Source organism: Electrophorus electricus, chromosome 15 (genome assembly GCF_013358815.1).
Source record: "Electrophorus electricus isolate fEleEle1 chromosome 15, fEleEle1.pri, whole genome shotgun sequence".
NCBI classification, from domain to species: Eukaryota; Metazoa; Chordata; class Actinopteri; order Gymnotiformes; family Gymnotidae; genus Electrophorus; species Electrophorus electricus.
In genome coordinates this window covers 18,773,313-18,794,216 of record NC_049549.1, presented here as the reverse complement: position 1 = coordinate 18,794,216, position 20,904 = coordinate 18,773,313, and the positions used below count along the sequence as shown (strand labels likewise).

The following is a 20,904-nucleotide window of genomic DNA, read 5'->3' as shown; positions in this document are numbered from 1 at the left end:
AGTAGAACGTTGTGGACTTTTACACACTGTGCACCTCAGCACAGCGCTCGGTGACCCGGCTCTGAAACTTTAGGTGGTCTGTCACTTCATGGCACTTCATGGAGTTGCTGTGGTTCCTAAATGCTTCTACTTCTCAATAACACCACTCACAGCTGATGGTGAAATATCTAGGAGGGAAGAAACTTCACAAACTGATTGTTGTAATGGTGGAATCTATTACAGCACCACACTGGAATCCAGTGACCTCTCTACAATGATCCATCCTTTCACTGCATGGCTGGGGTCTTGATTTTATATGCCTGTGGCAATGGGACTGAAAGAAATTATTAAGAGCTGTGTCCCAATACTTTTGTCCATATAGTCCCTATACACGGACTATATACATAGTGTATATACATGGACTGCATACATAGTGTATATACATGGATTGTATACATAGTGTATATACATGGACTATATATATAGTGTATATACATGGACTATATACATAGTGTATATACATGGATTGTATACATAATGTATATACATGGACTATATACATAGTGTATATACATGGATTGTATGCATAGTGTATATACATGGATTGTATACATAGTGTATATACATGGACTATATATATAGTGTATATACATGGATTGTATACATAGTGTATATACATGGACTATACATGGTGTATATACATGGACTGTATACATAATGTATATACATGGACTATATATATAGTGTATATACATGGATTGTATGCATAGTGTATATACATGGATTGTATACATAGTGTATATACATGGACTATATATATAGTGTATATACATGGATTGTATACATAGTGTATACACATGGACTGTATACATAGTGTATATACATGGACTGTATACATAGTGTATATACATGGACTGTATACATAGTGTATATACATGGACTGTATACATAGCATATGTACATGGACTGTATACATAGCATATGTACATGGCAGCAGACCTGGATTCTTGGCCTGGAAGTCGGTCTTGCGCTGCAGGTTGGAGGGCAGGTCGTTGAGGCGCAGTGACAGCTGCCTTTTAAACGGCGAGTTCTTCTGGCTGAGTGCAGGGAAGCCGCGGAATGAGCCCTGACGCACCAGCTGCTCGAGGGGGGCATGGCGTCGTGGGATCGCGTGGGGCCCGCTAGGCTCCACCCGCTCTGCCTGCATGGCAGCACCCTCCGGTGGTGAGGCATTCCCTGGCGGCAATGCAGGGATGGTACATGGTTCTACAGAGAGGAAGTGACAACACATTATTTGGAGCCAACCAGGTATTTTATCATGTGGGAATTTTCAGCCTGTTCACAGATTTTACATTTTACATTTAATTTATACATTCCAATCATCTTAGCCAGTGGTCCAGTTGCAGTGTGCAGTGGTTTGTGGTGTGTGCAGTGTTCTAGCTGCTGTGTGCAGTGGTTTGTGGTGTGCAGTGCTTTCTAGTGTGCACAATGGTCCAGTTGCTCTGTGCAGTGGTCCAGTTTGAGTGTGCAGTGGTTTGTGGTGTGTGCAGTGGTCTAGCTGCTGTGTGCAGTGGTTTGTGGTGTACAGTGCTTTCTAGTGTGCACAATGGTCCAGTTGCTGTGTGCAGTGGTCCAGTTTGAGTGTGCAGTGGTTTGTGGTGTGTGCAGTGGTCTAGCTGCTGTGTGCAGTGGTTTGTGGTGTGCAGTGCTTTCTAGTGTGCACAACAGTCCCTGTGATGCTGACCTTTCTTACGTTCCTGGAGCTGCTTCGTGCCGTCCTCTCTGTCGCCATGCTGTCCAGCCGAGGACATGCGGAACGAACCCTCGCGGACAAATGATGTGCGGCTGGGGTCAAAGGATGCTGTGACGCCACATTCTTTCTCCCGCCGCTGCTTTCGCTCCAAGCAGGCGGCAAAGGCGCATCCCACGGCGTGACTGAGGCGCTCACCCTGCCGCCACCAGAGAAATGTTAACGTCGCGCGGCCAGAGAAACGTTAGCATCACGTGGCCAGAGAAACATGACCGTCAAGCTGCCAGAGAAACATTAGCGTTAGGCTGCCATGGCTCTCACATCTGCTCTTATTTTAGACTTTTAGGCTGAGGGCCAAAAACTGCACAGCAGAGATACCTGCTCTAATACCCTGCTCTACTGCTCTGCTCTACTACCCTGCTCTAATACCCTGCTCTGCTCTACTGCCCTGCTCTGCTCTACTGCTCTGCTCTACTGCCCTGCTCTACTACCCTGCTCTGCTCTACTGCCCTGCTCTGCTCTACTACCCTGCTCTACTACCCTGCTCTGCTCTACTGCCCTGCTCTGCTCTACTACCCTGCTCTACTACCCTGCTCTACTGCCCTACTCCCCATTTCCTATTCCTTCTCACACTTCCAAATGTCCCAAACGAACCTGTCCCGTCACCATAAACACTTAAATCTTGCTTTAATCCCACCTTGCTGAAGCCTAGCGCCTGCATGTGGAGTGTCTCTCACCGAGTCCTTCAGGGCCATGAAGCAATGGCAGATCCATCGCCGGGTGGTGCCGTCCCTGCAGATGTAGGAGAAGGCCTTGTCGTAGTTACGGTCAGGCGCGCAGAAGGACACCTTCTCGATGGTCTGATCGACAATGAGGTCCTGCAAGTACAACGAGACAGGATGACACTCTGTAATCAAACGTGAATATGAAGAGAAAACCACTCTTTTTTCTGTTTTATGTAGCAATCTGTTTTTCATAACATAAACACTTATCTCCAGTCTGTGGTTAGTCACTTGCTAACCAAACTGTTACACAGCAACAATGAATTACATTTGTAGTTATGGAGCCTCATTAAAGTGTGTAATGGCTTAGGTGGAAAGTGAGACTGACACACAGCAGCACAGCACCGCATCAGAATACAGAGTAGGAGTGCAGGGAGCAAAACAAAGGCTCTGTTCTGCCAGCCTGGTTCAGTCTGCAGACAGAGGTCTGAAAGACCAGACCCTGCGTGTCTCTGCGGAGAGAGACACACAAGAGTGGCGCCATCGGGGGCCTCTGACTCATATCAAGCTTCTTAGGGACACTCTGGGGCTCTTAAATGGCAGGGCAGGACCCGATCTCGCTTGCAAGAGTTGAGTATGTATGTAGGAGGCCAGGAAGTGGCCAGGGTGCACTAACGCTATATGGAAAAGGGGCGAGGGGGTGACTCACAGGGGCCAGAGGGATTAGCAGAACTCCAGAGAGGGAGGGGCGTCGGGGGGGCATGAATGCTTAGCTGTGTGGGGGAGGGTTTACAGGAAAGGCCAAAGGGACGGCTTTGTTCCTCCATTTAAGTGGCTGAAGAGAAAGTGGACTACTGTATTCACCATGCATTAAGACTCCTGGGGCTTTCTGGTTATCTTTAAAGATTGGTGTGGGTGTAGCTGTGTGTGTGTGTGTGTGTGTGTGTGTGTTCCTGCTTAACTGAGTTTTGTGAGGATAAAATGTTCCCAGCATAAATGGAAAACATGACAATTCTGGCACTGCTGGGAAATCCTCACATGATAACCATTTTTACACAACAGCCTTCACTCGTGTTTGTTGTGCCATATACGTGGTCCCTGACCATCAGGGACAAAGAAAAACCCCTCACTGACCATCATGGACAAACTGATGATAGTGACAGTCCTGGCTCAGATGATCCACTGGTACTGGAGTCAGTAATGTGACCAGGCTGTGGAGTGAGTCATGTGACTGGCTATCAGAGGATGTAATTTCACTGTAATTTCTCCACAGCTCCTCTCTGCTCTGCTCTCTTACTCCCACACACCCTCTGCCCCTCTCTCTCTCTCTCTCTCTCCCTCCCTCTCTCTCTCTCTCTCTCTCTCTCTCTCTCTCTCTCTCTCTCTCTCTCTCTCTCCCTCTCTCACTGTGAACGCCGTGCTGGACTCACCTTGGTTTTGTCATCCACCACTCTCAGACCGTCAGCAGACACCCATAGCATGGCTTTCACCGTCTTCTTCCCACTCTGCCGGAGAACGACTACATCAGACTCTCAAAAGCAGCTTGTTGTGGCTCTTTGATTCTGGAAACAGACTACAGCCTCTCTGTAGCTTATTACCAATTTAAACAGGACACACGGGGAATCGCCCCTGTTCCTTTTGGTAATTCAGATTCTTTCGGTCTTTGTCAAATTCCTCTTCATATTTTATCAGATGAAAATAACTTTTTTTGGCAATGTTTCTTCACCTTTTCTTGTGTTTTGTTTGTTTAATATGAAGGTGAAATAGTGGATTCTATATATTCATAGTTTTGTAGGCACTAAAACACATTTTCTGAAATGACTCCATTTTTTCAAAAATGTTTTCAGAAAAACAAATGCAAAAATCTCAAAGTACACCTTGACATAGATTATACAAGTTATAGACATTATATTATACACTGCTTATGTTTCAGCTGGCACAAGTAATTTAACTGATGCAGTGAGTAGCTTCTCATTTGTTAAACAACCATGTGGAAAGACACATCCTGTGGTCATAGAAAATATGTTAATCTGTTTCAGAAGGGTCAGATTATTTGCCTGCATAAAGCAGAGAAAACATCTAAGGAGATTGCTGAAATGACTAAAATCACACTGTCCAATTAAAAAGTGGAAGGACAGTTGGGAAACATCATCTTCGAGAGAGGAATGTGGTCGGAAAAAAATCTTGAATGATCGTGATCGGCGATCACTTAACCGTGTGGTAAAATCAAATAGAAAAACAGTTGTAGAAAAACAACAGTAGAACTCAGGGATATGTTTAATAGTGAAATGTGCATTTCCACATGCACAATGTGAAGGGAACTGAAAGGATTTGGACTAAACAGCTGTGTAGCCTTAAGAAAACCACTTTTCAGTGAGGCTAACCGGCAAAAACGGATTCAATTTGCTAGGGAGCATAAAGATTGGACTCTGGAGCAATGGAAGAAGGTCATGTGGTCTGATTGAGTCCAGATTTACCCTGTTCCAGAATGACGGGCGCATCTGGGTAAGAAGAGAGGCGGCTTGATGTAACCATCATTCCTAGTGCCTACCATACAAGCCAGTGGGGGCAGTGCTATGATCAGGGGTTGCTGCAGTTGGTCAGGTCTAGGTTCAGCAATGTTACGTGCCCAGAGAACGAGGTCAGCTGAGTACCTGAATATACTGAACGACCAGGTTATTCCATCAATGGATTTTTTCTTCCCTGATGGCACAGGCATATTCCAAGATGACAATGCCAGGATTCATCGGGCTCAAATTCTGAAAGAGTGGTTCAGGGAGCATGAGACATCATTTTCACACATGGACTGGCCACCACAGAGTCCAGACCTGAACCCCATTGAGAATCTTTGGGATGTGCTGGAGAAGACTTTGTGCAGTGGTCCAAATCTCCCATCATCAATACAAGATCTTGGGGAAAAATGTATGCAACTCTGGACAGAAATAAATATTGTGGAAACGAGTGTGTGACCTTTTTCTTGTCAGGCAGTGTATTATAGATTAACTGTACTGGAGGGGTTAAATATATTATATTATAGATTAACTGTATTGGAGGGGTTATAGATATTATATTATATCATATTATAGATTAACTGGACTGGAGGGGTTCCACCAGGCAGTGTTCTCTCACTGCCTGTGATGATGATGGTGAAGAGCACTAAAGCCTAACACACCTGTCTTAGGCTTTCACCTGCGCCGACACCTGGTGTCTGCCAAAGGCATAGCATGTGCTTCATTCCTGTTCCATTCTGCAGGTACCCCTGTTGCATTCACACTTCAGCAGGTTGGCCCCTCGTCTGGCAGGCAGACACTCACCTTCCCATAACAGCTACCAGAAGATCAGAGAATGACCTTCTCATATGCTCCTACTGTTCCACTGCATCTACATGTTGCTAGTGTTTACAGCAAAGATCTTGAGATCATCGGCACAGCAAGAACTTGCGATCTAACACATAATTTTCATATACGTCAAACTATTGGGTGACTACTCGTGCCTAGTGAAGGGAGCACTGTCTAGAGCAGTTACAACTTTTGATTTTACAAGAAGAATTTTGTGAATGTGGAATGACAATTTGGGTTTTGTTTTGACAGTTTGGAGAAAAGGGTGGAGGGTTTCAACAAATATGTCTTAGCACTTGTGAAAAACTAAGAAAGCAGAATCATTTTAGAATCCTATATAGATATGAACTTAAGGAATGGGTGGTATTTTCTGAAATACAGTGGCATGCTAACTGATAACAGCCCACCTAACATACGTTGCCTGAGATGTGCTGCAGTGATGAGAAAAACAGACAAGACCAAGTAAGAACAGTGTGGGGCAGCAACAGCTCGGACTAAGAGCTGGAGAACAAGTGAACATGTGTCTAGGGGAGGGAGAAGGACAGAGAGAGGGGGAGGGAGAGATAGAGAGAGAGAGAGAGATGGAGAGAGAGAGAGATGGAGAGAGAGAGAGATGGAGAGAGATGGAGGGAGAGAGAGAGAGAGATGGAGGGAGAGAGAGAGAGAGAGAGATGGAGGGAGAGAGAGAGAGAGATGGAGGGAGAGAGAGAGAGAGAGAGAGATGGAGGGAGAGAGAGAGAGAGAGAGAGAGAGAGAGAGAGAGAGAGAGATGGAGATGGAATGTAAATAGTCGAGCAGAGGGCGCATGAAGCATCATGAATCATGGAAGACGCAGACAGACAGAAACCTGGTGGGGAACCACAGCCACTTTAGGAAGCACCCAGAAGCCCTGTTCCATGTCCTACTGCTAGGACAGCAGGAATGCTTGAGCAGAGTGGTAGAACAGGGCTAACAGAGCAGGGATGAGAGAACAGAGGAGAGGAAAAAGAAGGTGACCTCGGGAAGAAAAGGTCAGGCAAAGTGGAGTGGGGTGCCTGGCTAAGAGAGGGACACGTCCAGAACTAAGGGACAAACAGGACTATGAAAGAGACCACTAGCCCTGATGGACATGGATCTGCACAGAGAAAAATGTCCTCCCAAAAAGCACTGACCACAAACCCTTTTAAAGAGGATGTGACTCACAGGCATCACAAGAATCAATGCAGGAACAAGCTGAAAATGGAGCCACATGTGAACACAAAGACAAGCCCGGCATCACTCCCTCTCCATAAAGACCTCAGAGCTTCAGGACCCAGCAGAGAAGATCTACCAAAGTCCCCATGTTCCCCTAAATACACAGGCCACTGAGCTGGGGAAGCTGTGGCCTAAAACTGCAGCATATCCTGATCTCTGACCCAATGACCCCATGCAGGTCAAGTGGTACCAAACAACATACAGCCCTCAGTACAACACACACAACCCTCATTACAACACACACAGCCCTCAGGACACTCTCGGTCAGGCCCACAGCCGAGTCGCTTCCAGCAACACTGTCCTGTTTTTTCAGACTTTCCCATTAGAAGCATGGAACTGTTCTCTAGTTACAGAATATAAAGACGAGCTGAAAAAAGTAAAACTGGGAGCCCGTCCAGTTGTTCCTCCTTATTCTTCAGTTCAGGTCAAACATTAAGAGTCCTGCCTCAGAACACAGTGTCTTCCTGAGCTCTGTGCAGTGGACAGAGATCCAGGCCTTCCAGAACAGAGCGAGGCCTGAAGTACTCACCAGTTTCAGCTTCTTTACAGCCTCCTCACAAACATGCATCCCTCTGGACTCCTCCACCTCCACCAGGCCCAGATACTGTCACGAGAGAACGAGATATAGAGAGAGAGAGAGAGAGAGAGAGAGAGAGAGAGAGAGAGAGAGAGAGAGAGAGAGAGAGAGAGAGAGAGTGGACCACCTGTGTTCTCTGGTTTTCATCAGCTGTTACATTGTGCACACAGACCCCACCACACACAGACCCCACAACACATAGACCCCACAACACATAGACCGCACCACACACAGACCCCACCACACACTTCACGATCATTTTATGTTATAACTATGGTTACAGACCATAAAAAACTGCAACATGTTACATAAATCACAGAAATCATTGTGTAGACTGTGTGGGTCGATGCGCCCTGTGCTGTACAGGAGAGGAACACACCCCATTTTTGCGGTGGCACGATTAATTTGGAACAGCTTTGGCTTGGGTTATGTGATTGCGTATGCAGTGAGGAGAGGCACCGTGAGAGGATTACCTCTCCATCTCCACGAGACTCCAGAAGCCTCAGGCTGCCGAAGAAATGAGGTTGAATTTAATTACGTGAGCTTCTCTGCAGAAAGACACTCAAGCCTGCTGTGGGACCACAGAGATCCTTCTCGATTAGCCATGACCAGGCTGGTTTTCTTAACAGTGCAGTTCTTGTCAGTGCATGCCTCCCCCGTCACCAAATATGCACTCTACAATTTTTATTTAAACCAGATGCAGAAAATGATTCCTTTGACTCCTAGAAAGGTGTGTGACTTTCACAAAGCTGTTACCAGGCCACTTTTTGATTTTGTAGTTTTTTCCCTTTTATCCAATTTTCTTCCATCTTTTGCGGATAAGCCAATCCCACCCACTGACTTGCTGGCCATCCCAGCAGCCGTGGAGGGGGCAGGTGAGCGCATGAAGCCAAGCGCTGCAGCACAAGAGATGTGAACACACTAGGAGGAAAGTACTAACTGTCCTCTTTAGCAAGCGCCAGCGCACAGACGTCTAGGATTGGGTAGTGTCACTGTGAATGACAGGACCGAACAATCCCTCCCACCCAAAACACAACGCCAGCTTCCTAAGGCTGTTTGTGAAGCGCCAATGTGTTTACACTTCGTCTAGCTAATGCAGCCCGGTGTGCCACTGGGCCACGTGTGGGGGTGTGGGCTACACACACATGTTCCCTACACACACATGCTCCCTACACACACATGCTCCCTACACACACATGCTCCCTACACACACATGTTCCCTACACACACATGCTCCCTACACACACATGCTCCCTACACACACATGCTCCCTACACACACATGTTCCCTACACACACATGCTCCCTACACACACATGTTCCCTACACACACATGTTCCCTACACACACATGCTCCCTACCCGGACACTGAAGCTGCATTTGCCCTTGCGCACGGCCTCCTCATCCGCCTGCCACTGGTGCGGCCGGCTGGCCTCAGGCACGTAGGTGGGCTTCTTCCTGCGCAGGCTCTGACGCAGCTTGTTCATCTCCACGCTCTCAGACTCCTGCTTGCTGGATATGCAGACAGATGGGTGGAGAAACAGACAGAGAGAGAGAGAGAAAGAGAGAGACAGAGAGAGAGAGAGAGAGAGAGAGAGAGAGAGAGAGAGAGACAGCGAGGGGTTAGCAGGAGCGAGCAGCTTTTAACTGTGTTGTGAGGTCCACAAAGGCTTCAGGAGCCCTTAATCCTGACCCCTTTACTCTGAACCCTTAATACTGACCCCTTTACTCTGAACTCTTAATCCTGACCCCTTTACTCTGAACTCTTAATCCTGACCCCTTTACTCTGAACCCTTAATCCTGACCCCTTAACTCTGAACCTTTAATCCTGACCGCTTTACTCTAAACCTTTAATCCTGACCCATAACCTTTAATCCTGAACCCTTAATCCTGAACACTAACTCTGATCCATAACCCTTAACCCAGGACTTTTAACCCTGAACCCTGATCCGTGACCTGATTCGTAACCAAAATGGACAAGCACTGAGTGACTGAGTCACACACCCAGTGTATGATGTACCCAGTGTGTGATGTGCCCAGTGTGTGATGACCCAGTGTGTGACGTACCCAAAGTGTGATATACCCAGTGTGTGATGTACCCAGTGTGAGATGACCCAGTGTGTGATGTACCCAGTGTGTGATGTAACCAGTGTAACGTATCACCAGGCTCATAACTTTTTATGGAGACAGACAGCAGGAATACATTTTTCTGTGCATTTTAATAAAAAGAGCACCTTAATTAGGCCATCCAGTTCTTCCACTCATTTACTTTGGAAATTTCAACTACTGAAAACTAAATCACAAGACAAGTAAAACAGAACTGCATAACAGAAGAGGCCAAGTTCTCTACAAAAGCCTCACATTCCATGGTCAATCAAATGTTGAGGGGGATTTGGAAACACTGTTTACAGCTGCTCAGATATTTACTTTTAGAAGTAAGAACACAACATGCTGGAGACTCTCAGTAAGCGGCAGCCAGTAGTCTGTTGATGTTTCCAGCGTTTGACATGCTATGGTATTTTTGCTAAAGCTTGGCTCAAGACAAACTAGTCTCTAGTACACTGGGATTTGAGATACACATGTAAGGAATGGACACCACTTACAGCCTGCTGCTTTTATACATACCACACACACATCCACAAATCCACATCCACATCCACATCTTAGATTATGCACGTGTGTATGTGTTCTACTCTCTGGACTCTCTGGAAGCTTTAGGACATTCTGAGATGAGGTCTGAGCCAAGTGTAACAGAGCCCCTGAGGTCAGACAGCTGCCAGGCTCCCAGATGCCCCTCACCGACATGCCGGACCCAACACTGGGCAGGTGTGGGACAGAGGGAGGGAGGGGAAGCCCAGCAGATGCTTGTCTGAGTGGACTATGACATAGATGACTGCAGAGAAGAGCAGCACATGGAGAAGTAGGACAGAAGAAGAGAAACACAGAATGAGAGAAGGGGCAGTCTGAGGGAGAGAAGGGGGTTCTGAACACCCTGATTCACTTTCAGATCTCATCGGATTGAGGTCACTGTTCTGACGGGTGTCTCATTCTCCACATCAGTGCCAGACAGTCCTACACAAACAGCCTGCAGTTGAAACACCACCTATCCCACCAACTTTCATCCAAACACCACCCATCCCACCAACCTGCAACCAAACACCACACATCCCACCAACCTGCATCCAAACACCACCCATCCCACCAACCTGCAACCAAACACCACACATCCCACCAACCTGCATCCAAACACCACCCATCCCACCAACCTGCATCCAACCACCCATCCCACAAACCTGCATCCAAACACCACCCATCCCGCCAACCTGCATCCAAACACCACACATCCTACCAACCTGTAACAAAACACCACACATCTTACTGACCTGTAACCAAACACCACAAAACCCACCAACCTGTAACCAAACACCACACATCCTACCAACCTGTAACCAAATACCACACAGCCCATCATCCTGCAGTCAAAGTGCTTGTTGCAATTTCTGATTCATTTGATAATTATAAGACAGGATCATGGAATCCTGTACACAACAGTCTCAAACATTAATTCTGCACAAAACAGAAACCAGCTACACACTAATGAGAATTACACAAAAACACATGATGAGAAATGGATCAGTGGTGACAGTAATTCCTCTTACAAACACCAAAAAGAATCACATTTACATGCAGTTAAGTATTTTTGCACTGGGTCATAAGACACCACAGGCCTGTAAATACTACACCATCTTCACATTCACTTGTGTTCAGTAGGATGCATCTTTCTTCTCACCCACTCCCATCTCTATTTATACCTCCCTCTCCACTCTGAGCACCACACAGGCAGGATCCTGGGAAATGGCAGACATTTCATCCTGCCAAGGACACGTCCCACGGAAATATGAGCACTGGTGTCTAGTGGAGATTTGTGACCATTTTGTTCAGCTGAATCTCTGTCCTTACGTTATCAAATGAAAAGATATGCCAAACACATTTCAAATGATGGACAATACTCATATTATTTCAGTGATATGGACTTTCATCTATGGTCCTCAAGCGTAGCACTAAGAGCATTTCGTGAGGGCTATGAAGGTCATACACACACCATCATATTTACGGCATTTAGCTGATGCTTTTATCCAAAGCAACTTACAATTATGACTGAGTACAACTTGAGCAATTGAGGTTTAACAGTCTTGCTCAGGGACCCAACAGTAGTAACTTGGCCATGGTGGCCAACAGTGTATTACAAGTACAGTGTATTATGAGTAGTGTATTATGACCAGTGTATGATGACTATAGTGTATTACGACTACAGTATATAATAGCTACAGTGTATTATGACTACAGTGTATTATGACCAGTGTATTATGACTACAGTGTATTATGACTACAGTATATTATGACTACAGTATATAATGGCTACAGTGTATTATGACTACAGTGTATTATGACTACAGTATATAATGGCTACAGTGTATTATGACTACAGTGTATTATGACTACAGTATATAATGGCTACAGTGTATTATGACTACAGTATATAACAGCTACAGTATATAATGGCTACAGTGTATTATGACTACAGTATATAATGGCTACAGTGTATTATGACTGCAGTGTATTATGACTACAGTGTATTATGACTACAGTATATAATGGCTACAGTGTATTATGACCAGTGTATTATGACTAGAGTGTATTATGACTACAGTATATAACAGCTACAGTGTATTATGACTACAGTGTATTATGACTGCAGTATATAATGGCTACAGTGTATTATGACTACAGTGTATTATGACTACAGTATATAATGGCTACAGTGTATTATGACTACAGTATATAACAGCTACAGTATATAATGGCTACAGTGTATTATGACTACAGTATATAATGGCTACAGTGTATTATGACTGCAGTGTATTATGACTACAGTGTATTATGACTACAGTATATAATGGCTACAGTGTATTATGACCAGTGTATTATGACTAGAGTGTATTATGACTACAGTATATAACAGCTACAGTGTATTATGACTACAGTGTATTATGACTGCAGTATATAATGGCTACAGTGTATTATGACTACAGTGTATTATGACTACAGTATATAATGGCTACAGTGTATTATGACTACAGTATATAACAGCTACAGTATATAATGGCTACAGTGTATTATGACTGCAGTGTATTATGACTACAGTGTATTATGACTACAGTATATAATGGCTACAGTGTATTATGACCAGTGTATTATGACTAGAGTGTATTATGACTACAGTATATAACAGCTACAGTGTATTATGACTACAGTGTATTATGACTGCAGTATATAATGGCTACAGTGTATTATGACTACATTGTATTATGACTACAGTATATAATGGCTACAGTGTATTATGACTACAGTATATAACAGCTACAGTATATAATGGCTACAGTGTATTATGACTACAGTATATAATGGCTACAGTGTATTATGACTGCAGTGTATTATGACTACAGTGTATTATGACTACAGTATATAATGGCTACAGTGTATTATGACCAGTGTATTATGACTAGAGTGTATTATGACTACAGTATGTAACAGCTATAGTGTATTATGACTACAGTGTATTATGACTGCAGTATATTATGACTACAGTGTATTATGACTACAGTATATAATGGCTACAGTGTATTATGACCAGTGTATTATGACGAGTGTATTATGACTACAGTATATAACAGCTATAGTGTATTATGACTACAGTGTATTATGACTGCAGTATATTATGACTACAGTATATTATGACTACAGTATATAATGGCTAGCTTTGCTGATTCACTGTCAGCTCCCACCAACTCTGCATATATTCTCTCTTTAAAGCTTCACTCTAGACCAGCTCACAGCACAGTTAAGTTCTGCTTGTGCAGTGGCCCAAATGTTCCTGTCTGTTTCTCATCGATCCCTCTGTGAGACCCAGGAGGGAATATGAAAGAAAGAGAGTGTGTGGGAATCATGACCAGCTCAGCTAGATTCTAAAATACAATATTAAATCAAATATATTGACAAACAGCCAAAATAACTATAACCGCATTAAATTCTGTCCTCTGTTTATACTAATACCAAAAAAGTGAAGATGCCAGCTAGACCTCCACCATGAAGTACCACAGTACCTTAAACGTTGGTTATGTCTGCCCATATAATCAATGCTCTCCGCGCTCATGGAGACTAATGGCAACACGCTGGTGCTCTCGTGGGTGGGGGTGTAATGGAGCGCTTCAGTGCCTGGCAGAAGGAGACTTATTATTCAGCTGTGCACTAACCTTTCTGACGGAGCCTTACATCGCACATGAAAAGGTTTTAAAACTTCCCTGTGAGACTTTAGGTTCAAAGCTTCCCATACTACCATCCATCACAACACAGCTAAGGTCAGGAAAAGATGACCCCCCTCAACCTACATCACACGAGAACATGCCAGTGCAAAGCTTGCAGTGGCCTTCTAGAAACTATTCTTTAGCTCCTTCACCTGATCTCTCTCACACACACACACACACACACACACACACACACACACACACACACACACACACACAGATCAACCCAAGATGTTTAGACTGTAAACATCAGACAAAATGGGGGCACTCAATATAAACACAGAGGAGCTGAAACAGATTTTGCTCACAAGCGCATTAATATGTGGCCATCCAAGTGTGTGCAGACAGAAGGAGTGATTACCCTGAATTCTGTTTTTCTGCAGTACTGTCGCAAATGGAATATTAGTGTATGCTAGTGTGTGTGAGTACTTGTGGGAAAGAGGTGGCAGGGTGCTCTGGTCCAGAGAGGCCCAGACAGGACAGGGTGTCACCTGCTCAGAAACACACTCCTCCCACGAACACTCCTCCTGCTGTCATGGCTCCAGATTCTCCAGACTTTCCCCCTCACTTCCCTGGTGGTAGCTTCTATGCAGCTCTCGCCGTTCTGCGCAGGGCAAGGCTGTGCGATACAGAATCTTCCATTCTGTTGACGTGAGCCTCCTGGAGATTGAAGTCTGTATGTATTCGCAGGGTTTTACTTTCAGTTCTGTGTGGAACCACCTGGCTTGGTGCCTGTCAGTAGATCCTAAGGGAGTTTATCCTGGTAGTGCCTTCAAGGTCATGGGTCATATCGTGAAACATGTCTGCTATCACCGTAGCGATGTGTCATTCACCTCAACCCAGCTGTGGCCTGTCCTGGTACAACTCTCCAGTGTCTCAGAGTTCCCACCAAACCATCTGTGCCCAACTACAGCACCAGGACCTTGTCTGTGCAGCTGTGATGACAGAGTTCCCCATAAAGCCCCTATTTACAGCAAACTAAACTAAACTGAATTAGACAGGGTAAAAAAGATAAAAAGAGAAAATATTTTGCTGGTTACATTTAATGCTGGGAGCTGGACCTAGAGGGACTCACCAGAGAAACAGCTGAATATTCCAGCCTTCCCCAGCAAAGGGTGGTTTAGCTGTAGTGGAACCAGACCTGGCTGGTATGAGTTCTTATACAACACTCATCAACAAAGCACGCTCTTCACACTGGAGCAGACGAGGACTCAAACAGTGATTCTAAACTCGGCCGATCAATTCTGCACCAACTGCCGTGTGCCGCTGTTGATGAGCACATCAGAAGCTTCTCCTGGTCCTTTCACAGGACAGCCTCTCCTACCAACCCTGACACACCCCGGCAGCAGCAAACACAGTACACATACTCACACAACTGATCTACTGAACCGGCCACAAGAACATGAGCAATGAAAAAGACTTCTGAACATGTTTTTAATAGATTTGATTGAATTCATAGTAGTAATAGTGACATATTAAGTGTTTTAAAGATTTTGCATTTAAGCCCTCTTAATTAGCACTTTACAGCATGTTAAACCGATTAATTACAAAGTACTGTTCTTTTGCATTTTAATGCACTATTGGACAAAATATTAGTCTCAATATTAACATAAAAGCACAGTAGTACTATGTTAAAATGTCAGGATCACCAACAAATCAGAACAAAAAACCTTCAACAAGCAATTTTCTTTCTCACACCTCCTGTGAAGAGACTCAATTGGTGCTCATCAGATCAAACACTGGAAGATGAACTTCCACGCCTGGGACATTAACTGGTTATGACACACTCAGCTGAGAGGCTCAGTACACAGTCAACAACTTCAGTTTCGTCTTTAATCAGTGCCACATGGGCTTAGAAGGTTATGCAGCTGTTATTAAGCTCTTAGCAAAACACAAGCTGTCTGAAGACGCCTGGTGACTAATTCATTTACAGCCTTTCATAGCTAGTAAACACCATCTCTGCTTCTTTATTTTAGAAGTTTTTTTGCGAGGGAGAGAGCTCTTCATGACCGAATACGCCTACTGGAGTTACACAAACACACACACACACACATGCACGCATGCACTTACACTACACATACTCACTACACACACACACACATACACACACACTTCACACACACACACACACACACACACACAACATACACAAACGCAGCCACTCACACAAACACACACACACACACACACACACCAACACACAACATACACGAACGCACTCACTCACACACACACGCTCACACACACAACATACACGAACGCACTCACACACACACACGCTCACACACGCACGCATGTACTCACACTACACACTCACTACACACACACACACATATACACACACACTTTACACACACACACACACACACACACACAACATACACAAACGCAGCCACTCACACAAACACACACACACACACACACACACCAACACACAACATACACGAACGCACTCACTCACACACACATGCTCACACACACGCGCACACACGCACACACACACTCACACACACACACTCACCTTCCCTTCCCAACTCTATCCATGCTGCTGTTGACACTCATCCCAGATACAGTGTGGAATGCCTGGGAGTGACCCAGCCGGATGTTCCCGGAGGCGCTGTGACCCGTGAGCGAGAGAACGGAGGACACGGGTGTGTGTCCGAAAGACGGAGCTGAGCACTCGCCTTCTCGAGCACTTCAGACAAACGTGCAGGCGCTTCAGCCACAAAAGCACACGCATCCAAGAAAATGCCCACAGAAATGAGCACGCCACCCCCTCACACCACACACACCTTGCCGTGCAGCTACAGGGGAGCCACACAAGTTTTCAGCACTCTGTAACACTCCGTAAGTGAGCCAGAGAATGTGTGGCAACACAGGAACAGGCAGAGGAAGAGAGAGTTGGAGAGAGAGAGAGAGGGAGGAGTGTAGAAGTGACTAGACTGGGGATGGTAATGACACACTTTTCTGTTGTCCATCTGTGGTGCTGGTTGTCTGAGCTATAACTCTCTCTCTCTCTCTCTCTCTCTCTCTCTCTCTCTCTCTCTCCCTCTCCCTCCCTCTCTCTCTCTCTCTCCTGGCTCTACCCAGTGCTGACCTTAGCATCAAAACAGAATGCTGCCACCCCTGGCATACATACACAGCATACCTCCATATATATTTCCCTGTAGCAAAACACTACTAAAGATTACACAAGGCAGCCATCACGCTACATGAAGTAAACCTTTAGAGAGGTTGGGGCGGGCGAAAGATTCAGAGATGATGGAGTGAACAGCAGACCAATCACTGCCTGCTCCTGTTCTCAGGGGCTGACAGAGGTAAGGCAATAACCTGCAATAAGCCTAATGACAGTGAAGTTTCATAAGAAATTAAATGTGAATTTAAAAAAAAATGTTACAGGTAAACAGGATAAATTCAAATTGCTTCTAATCTTGGGGAGAGAATCATTAAGTGATTTGTTTAAAAGAAATCTATCCATTGGATGTCATATTCCTGCTATTGCATTAGTATTAATAGTTGTTGAAATGTCATGATGAGTTGAGAAATATGGACGGGTTTCTGGGTCCACTGGGTCTCTGAACATATGTACAAATAGTCCTCATTAATATGTTTAATATGCTTAATGTGTTGCATAATTGAGGCTCTGAGCAGGAACAGAGAGAGAGTCAAGCGCAGCATAGCAGACACAGTTTAACAGAGAACAGGGTTGTCCATACACATAGTCCAGTATACATGCAAAGGTCATAATCCACAAAGCAGTCCACATGGAAAACCAAAACAGACAGGGAACAGGCAGAGAGAGTAATCCAGAGACAGGCAGTAATCCGACACACCAGGAGAAACACACGATGATAACCGATGGCTCAATAACACAATAAAACTGAACACACAAGGATTAAATACAGAGACTAATGACTAACAAGACACAGGTGAACATAATGATAATCAGAGATACAAACAATGGGGCAGAACAATGAAACCAAAACAATGAGGAAACAAAACCAGCAATAAACAAACAGGTAGCATTGCCATGGGAACTGTGAACCCGGAGGGTCGTGACACTTCTGCATTCTACTAAAATAAAAACAATAATATAAAAGCATAATTGCAAATTTATTTTAAAAATGTCCACATAAATGAAGTAAGGTAAGTCTAAATGAAGCATATTTAACATTTAAATGTAATTTTAATGGAAAGGTTGTACAAAATCAAAAACTAAAATAACTACACAAAAACTCGTGTGCTGTGTAATGCTAGATAAACTCAGAAGTGCTGTGTAGTGCTTGAACATGTGTTTGAACATGGACAATTAGGCACTGTGCTGCCTGTGGATGCTGAACCCAGTGATGATTTAATAATGACACGACATAATCTACACCAGCTGTAATTAATTAATATTCAGCTTTAAACACATAAAAACAGAAGTTGAAAAGGCTGAGGATAAAATAAAATATATTTAGGAACCTTTAGTAAATAGTTTTAAAATAAAAGAACAACCAGTTTCAGAATCTGGAAGTAAGGTTGGAGTTCCCATTTAATGAATCAATATCCCCAAATATTCACATTGTTCAGGGCACTACTAATGAGAGTGTGAGGGGTGTAATAGCTGCCAGGCTGACTGGACTGCACCCTTACAGCACCGTGTCGGACCCTTACAGCACTGTGTCGAACCCTTACAACACCGTGTCGGACCCTTACAACACCGTGTCGGACCCTTACAGGACCTTGCTGATACAGCTACAATTAAAGAACTCATCCCTGTTCCTCCCGGACTCACCACGCTTGCTTAACAGAACCTGGCCCAGTTTCTTTAAAAGGAATGTCCAGCCCACCACTTCAGACAGCTGGATATATTCACACGGACACTTAACCAGGCTAACTGTGTCCTCAAATGTGCCACATGGCAATACTGCCCAAAGCCAGTGAACAGATGGGTCCCAGACAGCACACACACACACGCACGTGCACACACACTCACATACACACACACATGCATGCATGCCCACACACGCACACACATGCACTCACACGGAAACACATACACTCATACACGTGCACACACTCACACACAGACATGCATACACACATGGACACACACACACAGACGCATACCCACACACGCACACACATGCACTCACACGGAAACACATACACTCATACACGTGCACACACTCACACACAGACATGCATACACACATGGACACACACACACAGACACACACACTTACAAGAAAAGTGACTGCCAGTTTTTTTTTCCTCCAACCACTGCAGTGAATAAATATTTGAATATTTAAACGAGGAAATAAGGCCCAAAAACAAACTGTTAAAGCCCTGTGAAACAGGTGAACAAACAAAGACCCAAGAAAGAGTGAAGACCCAATCAACAACTGGTCCAAAAGAAAGAGCGAAGGTGGCTCATGGACATGTAGAAAGATCCCTGGCACACTTTGTTTGTGTAATTTCTTCCAATGTCACATACAAATCTCCACCTGCCAGAGCATCCATAAAATCTTACATATTAAAAAATCCCAACTCTTGAGGCATTGGAGCCGTAAATGATCAGGAATAAAGGGATCATTAATAAATTGCTTACATTGTTCAGATCAAACACTTAAATGGTTAATGTAATTTGTTAAAATACTAAAATGTGTAGATTAGTAATTATGCTAAATAATCTCATCATGATTTAATATACAACAGATTGGTGGAGTGACAAAGCTGCTGCTAGACTTAATAAGGTCAATTTGCATAATCATGAAAAACATCAAAATGTCCAAATGAGATCACTATTTGCATCTATATGACTGGGCCATAACAACAACAACAACACTAATAATAAATACAATATAATAATAAATCCTATAATGATAATATTAAAAAGACACTTTATAAGAAGAAGTGCTTAACACACATATATAGCAGAAGTACAAACAAATTAAATAAACTGTATGAAAATTAGAAGATGAAACATAAAACAAAGAACAAAATACAACAGGAGAAAGTACAATGTCTAAATGAACAAACGTAGTCTGAAGTCTTAACAGGGTCTTAATAAATGTGGTTTCCTCTTAAAAGTGCCTGTTTCCAGTATTCTACTCACACTGCATGTGTAACTTGTTCATATGTGAATGTTGTGCTGGAGGAACACTGTCCTGAATGGATCAGAAAATAGAAAAATGGTGATATCAAGGACCACAGCTCTGACTCTCAGACCAACACTAAAGGCCACAGCTCTGACTCTCAGATCAACACTAAAGGCCACAGCTCTGACTCTCAGATCAACACTAAAGGTCACAGCTCTGACTCTCAGACCATCATTAAGGACCACAGCTCTGACTCAGACCATCATTAAGGACCACAGCTTTGACTCTCAGGCCATCACTAAGGACCACAGCTCTGACTCTCAGACCATCAGTAAGGACCACAGCTTTGACTCTCAGGCCATCACTAAGGACCACAGCTCTGACTCTCAGGCCTGCACCAGGGAGGTGCCACCATGGAGGGGAGCTCCGAGCCGCTCACATTTGTGACAGCCTCCGGGCAGTGTGACCAGCCCCTCTGATACCGTCGAGGTGGGAACAAGCTGGCCGCAGGTGCGTGATGGACGCATCTGTCCCCCCGCCCTGCTTTAACACACGTGTGTGTTCACGTGTGTGCTTGTGTGCCACTACACAGCCTCAGCTCCTATCCTGCCCCACCTCATGTCCCTCACCTCTTTCCTGCTGGGATCTTTCAGCTGATCTCTCTTCTCCAGTCTCCCTCATGCTTTCTCCTTCTCTCTGAGTTCTTTCCTCTCACAGTCGTTGACCATGGTCAGGGCAAGCGCCCAGTGATCTGTCACATCCTCCTACTGTTGTGTCATGGGCTCCCCTGAACAGCAACAGGAACCCCCCCCCCCCCAAAAAAAAATAGTGAAAGACCACTCTAGTGATAGCCCACCC

The 20,904-nt window shown here is 44.5% G+C and overlaps 1 protein-coding gene across 2 annotated transcripts in view; it reads right to left on the bottom strand.

Annotated features, from left to right (window-relative positions):
* numbl (NUMB like endocytic adaptor protein) overlaps positions 1-20,904 on the bottom strand; it is a 49,022-nt gene that overhangs the window by 6,652 nt on the left and 21,466 nt on the right. Inside the window, exons 1-7 of one of the 2 annotated variants that reach the window (XM_035534161.1) lie at positions 16,485-16,889; positions 8,960-9,110; positions 7,552-7,626; positions 3,882-3,956; positions 2,467-2,607; positions 1,724-1,928; positions 979-1,245 (exon numbers count right to left, since the gene is read on the bottom strand). In XM_035534161.1, the coding sequence (XP_035390054.1) occupies positions 979-1,245; positions 1,724-1,928; positions 2,467-2,607; positions 3,882-3,956; positions 7,552-7,626; positions 8,960-9,110; positions 16,485-16,525 (955 nt within the window). In that variant the 5' untranslated portion in view covers positions 16,526-16,889. Of the gene's footprint in view, positions 1-978; positions 1,246-1,723; positions 1,929-2,466; positions 2,608-3,881; positions 3,957-7,551; positions 7,627-8,959; positions 9,111-16,484; positions 16,890-20,904 lie in introns of those variants that run through there. The other variant, XM_035534162.1, reaches the window with a different exon arrangement.